We start from the raw sequence: 7,367 nt of genomic DNA, 5'->3' as shown, positions 1-7,367 counted from the left end.
GACCCTCTCTTGTCTTTCCTTCACTAGTTTGGCTATGTACAACTCCTTTTCTTTAAGGTCTATATATTAATAGAATATTAATAATTATTATTGATTGATGATGATATACTAACCAGTAATAATCTGTTTCTCATTCTGTGATTGTTCCTCTACTTGTGATGTCAGTTTGGCTATAATGTTGTCTTTCTCAGTTTTGAAATTTTGATTCTTGTCTACACAATAAACATATTCTCTCATCTAATACATGCTGTGTGTATAGTTAGCTAACCAATAATGATCTGTTTCTCCTTGAGATATTGTTCTTCCATATCAGCTACTTTGAGTTTCAGTTTCTCGTAATCTTCTACATTAATAGAATATTCTCTCATCTAATATTATGTACTGATAATACACTAACCAGTAATGATTTGTTTTTCTTCAATCAACTTTTCCTGTTCTTGCGACATATCTTCTAATACACTGCTCATAATATCATTACTATCATCACCTTTAACTGAATAATAATTTACATGTAAAAGAAGAGAGTAATCAGTATATGCATAACAACATGATACAGTGTAACAGAATATACAGATAATATATACACACTAAAGACTGGTTCAATCAATATAAAAAGTATTAGATAGTGATATTCAATATTGTTTGTTCCTTATACATTGCACCGCACGAACATGTACTATGATTATTGCTGATGATACCATATATGGTAAGCAGAGGTCACCGTACATGAATCTTATTATTTGTAATGCATAGACAGTTTGACCTACTGTATATTGAGTACAGGATACTATTTCCATACTCAACATTGTGTATGTGTATATGTGCAACTTCGCTGAGTACAATATCACTTAAAAACAACTAGGTTGATTATTATAAATCACTGAAAAATGAGAATAACTCAAAAGGTCAGCAACTTTCATGTACATAACAAAACCACAATAGAGAACACTAATAATAACAATACAGATAGTTTTAGAACAACTACAAATAGAATATCTAGAACATGTAAGAGTAATTAAGATGGTAAACATACTAATACATATCAATACTGTTACAAATTATAAACACAATATTAATTATAATATTTATAATAGCATAATCCACTATTATCCACTAATATAACCACTATACCCATATAGAAAAACCAAGGTTGTAGCATGATTGTGGCAATCTTGTAACAAGTTTGTTGTCAATAGGTTGTCACTACCTGGTCACAACCTTGTAAAAACCTTGGATTTGACACGTTTTTTGGCTTGTGACAACCTTGTCACAACCTTCTCACAATGTACAATGAATTTAATAGAATAACTATAATATGAAAGACTATCAACACATAATTATTATTGACATCTTAATCACATATAGTTTCAAATGATTTCTAGATACTAGTAATGTATCTATGATACATGTAGCTAATGTATAAAGATGTGGATGTGTATTAACGTTATCTTTATTGACTTGTATAAGTGCTGGTCAACGGTCCCTTTATATATGGTAGCAATAGCTTCATATCATCGTGGGGCGCACTTAATGAAACCTCAGTTTCCTGTCAACCTTCGGACAACCTTGTCACAAGGTTGTTATTTTTCTTACATGTTAGTCACAACTTTATCACTTTCATACAAGGTTGTCACTAGGTTGCTCACAACTTTATCACTTTTATACAAGGTTGTTACTAGGTGGCTACAACTTTGCAAGGTTGGGACCCAGTTGTAACAACCTTGGAATTTCTATATGGGTATCCACTATGCTAATGACACAATAGTACATAATAGTAATCAGTTAGTACAGTTAAAGTGTGTGTGTGTGTGTGTAGTATCCTATATACCTTGTTTATTGGCCTCAACCAGTGCCTCCTGTAGTGATACTTTGCTCTGATGAGCCACTTGTAGGTTTTGATGTAAAGATTGTATATATCTCTGAAGCTTCATTTCCCTCTCTGTGGGATATTCTATTAGGTGATCCATCCACCATGTTCTGGTCTTGCTGTACGATTGATACTTTTCTTGATAGTTCTTACTAGTGAGATCATTACCATCCAGTACTGACTGTACTATCCACTCACCAGCTTCACTATATACTGAGAGACAATAAGATACATTATATATTTATAAATAAATGTATTTAATTTATAAACTAATGGTATCATTTACTGTATAGCGGGTATATTTCATCTGAAAAAATGTTTGTTCTAAGCAGAATTAGAAATTTTCGTTTGTTTTATTTTCATTCTGAACAGCCATTTTGTACACGTGGCATTGAGGAAATGCCTCTTTCGTTTGAAAAATATTTGTTCATTTGTTCCACAAGGAATGAGAACAAAAAGAACGAAATTAAACTCTGATGGAATATATCTACTGTACAGTATAGTGGCTGTAAATACACGCCCACACACACATACAGTGGTATCGCAAAATTTCACATTTCCATTGCCACATAGTGCAGTCTGCAAGCTATTTGTGATAATTCCATGAAATCTTAGAAATGCAAGACTTTCGGAAAATTTTCTACTGCAAAAATAAACCGGTATATGGTACTTTATTTGTAAATTTTGGTTCCTAATATGACATACCATATAGCTAGAAAATTTGGAGTGTTAAAATTTGGCGAATTGACTTTAAAAGAGGTTTGGAGGTTAAAATTTTGGTGAAATTTTAACTCTGTGTATGCTTCTAATGGAGCCTTATCAAATTGGAAACTAAAAATTTGGCGAGTGGACCTCAATTCACCAAATTTGCCATAGTTTTACTCCACCAAATTTTCTAGCTATACGGTACATTTTCTATTTATTTTGTATACTGTACACACTACAATGGAAAAATTTCACAACAAAGCCTAAACCGGTATATGGTACATACTGTAAAAATGAGTGTGACATTATTTAATGTAATTACATGTATGTACATGTACTCAATTTTACTTTCCTTACTATTATTTTACCTAATTCAATTATCATTATTAGTCTATTAGTATCAGTAATATATGTAACCATCGACTCCTTCCTTCCTCCTCCAACATCTTTCCATTTAAACTTTTCACATCCTCCAATAATTACTAGCCACACACAGTGTGGTGACATTGTGACTGCTGTGAGTGAGTGATAGTATCTACCAGTAACAGATTCAGGTAGAGGAATCTGTAGATAAAGAGAAGTATATTGATACATGATGTTTATACAGTTACATGTACTTATAAAAATGAGAAATCGTACATGCATGATTCATGATCGGTACATTTATTAAAATTGTATAAAATTGATTCTATAATCTTCACCATTAACAAACAAAATTAAATTTTATTTCACAACATGTGAAGAATAACAAAAAATACAAATTTAACTTTCAACATTAAGAATAGGAAATGTGCTAATAGTACACACAAATTAATTAAGGCTGATTGAAAAATGTGTATAATATTCAATCAAATGTGTGGGTGGTTCTATTTTAATACCATAAAGCAGGAAATTTTTGTGGCCCGAAATTTTGTGGATTTTGCCTTTTTTTCAAAAATTACAAAAATAAAATTAATCCGCGAAAATCAATTTAATACGGTTCAAGATGACTGAAAATTAAAACACCACGAAAATTAAAGCCACAAAATTAATTTTTAGACAGATCCGCAAAAATTTTGGGCCGCAAAAATTTCTTGCTATACAGTATTAATATTTTATCAGTGAGAGTGTCATCTACTGAACACACTATCAATTACTAATCTATCATCAATATACATCAGTACTAGTGCCATACTGTGAACTGATCTAACCACTATAGATTAGGAAATTTGATAATTTGTGTGAAATTTTTTCAAGGAGTTTTATTTTTGCTGGTTGACCTATCCGCAAAATTTGTTCAACAATTTGCATGCATCACAAACTGGACACATGGCTACTAACTTTTGATGATGATGGACAGCTATTGAATCAAAGTTGCTCGTGACAGTACTAAAACTGACAAGGAGCCTTTTGGGTGAGAGCTTCAGGCCTTCCATGGGCTTTTAAAAGAGCCTTATGCTTGCATGCTGCATGTTAAACTAATTTTGATAATTTTAAAATTCACTGTATAAAATATTTCATGCGTCAAAATTTTGAAGGTCACTTGAACCGTGAAAATATTTTAACAACAAAAATTTCCCGATCTACAGTATACGCACACATACCTTCTTACAACTGTATTGACCAGTAGTGATACTATCAAATAACAAACATTCATGAACTAGCTGATTCTTTTTTGTTCCACCAATCACTACTAGTGTAGGTGAGGTAAAGTTACCATTGATAATAGCACTAGCGTGATCAACTCTTTCCATAGGCCACAGTCCCTCATTAGGTATTGCTCCTGGTTTCAGTATCTCCCAGTTCTAGATACATAAACAAATACTAATAATATCAGTCAGCGTAAATATGAATAATGGGTGTGGCTATACAAATAATGGGTGTGACATGTAAATATTAATCCTAATATTACTTTGATATGTTAATGAGGTGAGGTTAGTGGTTGTGTTTACCGGAGGTATAACAAATCTATTGGTACACAATATACTTGATAATATGAAATACCATACTAGATCATAAGCATATGACTATACGCTGTCTAATTATATGAAAACATTTATATAATAATACACAAAATACAGCTAATATTAGTACAACACAATATATCCTTTAGTGAAAATACGATACAGCAAAATACACTCCAACTTACTATTATACTAAGTGTCACACTGAATATGTAGACACTGTTAGTACTTATAGTCCCATCACCATTAACAGTCACCACACCCCCAAAGATTACTCCTCTCAGTCCACTGTCACCTGTAGTAGTAATCTTTTCAATTATGAAAGAATCAGTTGGTGGGCAACACTGTCCACTGACAGATGGAACAGTGAATTGTCCTAAAGTGAAAGATATACAGTGATCATCTATCAACAATTAAAAGTATAACTGTTTATATATATAGTCATATAAAAAAACAATTGTATATTGTACTAGTTCATTATATATAATGTATACATTTACTGTACATGTATAAAGCTATTGATAAATACATGTATGAAGAGATTCTTACCAGTGGACACATTATAAAGTAGCTGTTCATTAGTACGAAAACGGCCATTATTAAGTCGATCATATTGAAACTGAGGATGGTAAGTAGTTGGTGTAGAACCAATCCCTCCTATAATGACAAGGTATTCTGTTCCATCAAATTCCAGTGATATCATTCCAGCAAAGGCTTTCTTCATCAACGACTGTTCAGTATTACTGCATGAAGTCCACTGCATCTTTATCGTATTCAGTACATTCAACGTATTGTGGAAACAATCATCATGACCGCAATATCCACCAAAATAGTAAATATTAGAATGAGAGGTGGTACAGGAGTAGGCAATTACTCCTAATGGAGGAGTACCTCTTGTTAGGTGAGAGGACCAGTCAGCAGTTGAAAGCTGGTACACATCAACTGTTGAGATCAGTTCCCTCTTTTGAAGGGAGTCATGAACTCTAGGCAAGTCAACCTGGTCCCCTGCCCAAAGGTAGAGGGACTCCCCTATTACAGGAGCTTTGTGACCAGCTCTTTTTATGAAACCTGTAGTAAATGAATAATGACAGAAATCAAGACAATGACTACAGCAGAATAAAAAGAAAGAAAGAGCATGAAGATAGAGGAGGAGGAAATACGGTAGGGAGAGATAAACCATAGATATCTATGGATAAACTAACTTTTTTTAGACATCTCTTCTTCTTCCAAACAATGAGCCACTCCTACCATTCCAACAAATAATAATAATTATCTATAACTTAGACCACACCCTCCTTTTAGTTTTATTACTGACCATGTGCAAAAACGTGGTCAAACATCAGTGGGGATTGTGATGAACTGGAACATCTAAATGAAGCTCTTACTAAATCCATGAGCTTCTTCTAGACTATGTTTAATAAAGGAATCAAATATATAAGGCCTACTTGAACAGAGATGTTGAAACTAAGAGGATCAAAGATGAAAAAAACATGGAGACACTAGCATGAAAGTAGAGGGGTCTAGATTATGCTAATTTTTTGCCCTATAATTCTATTCAGAAATTCTCAAAAAATTGCCTATTATTCTTTTTCTTCTGCCCTATTATTCTTTTTATTCTGCCCTATTATTCTCACTTTATTCTTTATAAACATGAGCTAACTACAATAAAAATAAAAATTAGTAAGTCTGAGAAGCTATTTAAAGTATCACTATCAGCAGAGACTTCAAAATACCTTAAGGTTACTTATAAATGCGGGTACTATTAATTGCGAATTTTGCGTTTGGGTTTAAAATCGCAATTATTAATACACGCAATTATTAATAATGACGTCATGATGCCATATAACTATTAGTAATAATTACTTAATCGCAATTTTTAATACCAGCAAAATCTACCTTGTGCTAAAATCGCAAAATTTAGTACCCGCAATTAAAAGTCACTCTAAGGTATATCAATTTCAGAACCAGAACTTTGTTCAAAAATAGAGTTACAACTAGCCCAAGCATTAAAAAAATTCAAAATTGTGCATTTGCTGCTCTTTAATTAGAGTTTGGCTACTGACCCACCTATTAGGCCAGCATTATTCTGAAATTGAAGTGCTACCTATTATTCCCAAAATTATTTCGGAATAATTGGGACACCGCTACATGAAAGTAGCATAGCAATTGTAATAGCTACAAGGCATGGAAAATTGCAATTACTGTTGCATATTTTTTAAATGGCCATAACTCAAAAAATTTGTCAGAATCAACTCAAATTTCTACTTAATAACATAAGGATATCAATAAGCATCAAAAAATTTAGCAAAAATTGGGGATAATTTTTTGGGAAAAAAGCATACGCATAATACAGGAATTTGCTATTTTAAAATGACCATAACTCAAAAAATTTAAGACGGAATTAGCTGAGACATTTAGGTGGTGTAAGGATAATAATATGTATCAAAAATGTAATGAATATTGAGGGTAGTTTTTAGCTATTTTTTGGAAAAAGCATGCGCTATAAGTACATGGTATTTTTACAAATGGCATAATTATTTTTCAATAAGCAATAATTATGTAAAATCAATAACATTAACCAAAACTACTATCAAGGATCAAAATCAAGTCCCAGTTCATTTCTAAACTAATAAAAATACAATGTAGAATAGTAAATAAAATAATAAGAATAAAACATCTATATTGATTTATATTTTTCTATTAGTTTATCAGCTAGTTTGATAGTTCTTCTAGTACCTTCTTCTTTGAGAATATCTAAGAATATACCAAATACTTCTCCTTCCATAATAATGGAGCTTGAAATGATGTGGAGCAATTCATCCATTCTTTCACCAGCAGTGTGTTTAGTGTAG

General features: G+C 32.1%; 2 protein-coding genes across 2 annotated transcripts in view; both read right to left on the bottom strand.

Annotated features, from left to right (window-relative positions):
* Nucleotides 1–981: 981 nt before the first annotated feature.
* Nucleotides 982–5,766, bottom strand: LOC109582065 (uncharacterized). The gene is made up of 6 exons (XM_019996655.1): nucleotides 5,718–5,766; nucleotides 5,065–5,583; nucleotides 4,701–4,891; nucleotides 4,156–4,356; nucleotides 2,921–3,136; nucleotides 982–996 (listed from the first exon to the last, which is right to left on the bottom strand). The coding sequence occupies exons 1-6, from the start codon at nucleotides 5,764–5,766 to the stop codon at nucleotides 982–984; spliced, it is 1,191 nt and encodes a 396-aa protein (XP_019852214.1).
* A 1,319-nt stretch (nucleotides 5,767–7,085) lies between these two features.
* Nucleotides 7,086–7,367, bottom strand: part of LOC109582064 (uncharacterized) — a 9,990-nt gene continuing 9,708 nt past the window's right edge. Inside the window, exon 11 of the mRNA XM_019996654.1 lies at nucleotides 7,086–7,367. Within this exon, the coding sequence (XP_019852213.1) occupies nucleotides 7,193–7,367 (175 nt within the window). The 3' untranslated portion in view covers nucleotides 7,086–7,192.

Source organism: Amphimedon queenslandica, unplaced genomic scaffold (genome assembly GCF_000090795.2).
Source record: "Amphimedon queenslandica unplaced genomic scaffold, v1.1 AMPQUscaffold_13402, whole genome shotgun sequence".
NCBI lineage: Eukaryota > Metazoa > Porifera > Demospongiae > Haplosclerida > Niphatidae > Amphimedon > Amphimedon queenslandica.
This window is presented reverse-complemented; position numbering and strand designations above follow the sequence as displayed.

Excerpts from the sequence above, each read along its gene's own strand:
- LOC109582065 (XM_019996655.1), bottom strand. The coding sequence starts at position 5,766 with ATGGTAGGAGTGGCTCATTGTTTGGAAGAAGAAGAGATGTCTAAAAAA. Across the intron at positions 5,584-5,717 it reads AGAAGAGATGTCTAAAAAAA|GTTTCATAAAAAGAGCTGGT; the intron begins GTTAGTTTATCC and ends CATTTACTACAG. Across the intron at positions 4,357-4,700 it reads GTGTGACACTTAGTATAATA|AACTGGGAGATACTGAAACC; the intron begins GTAAGTTGGAGT and ends TTATGTATCTAG.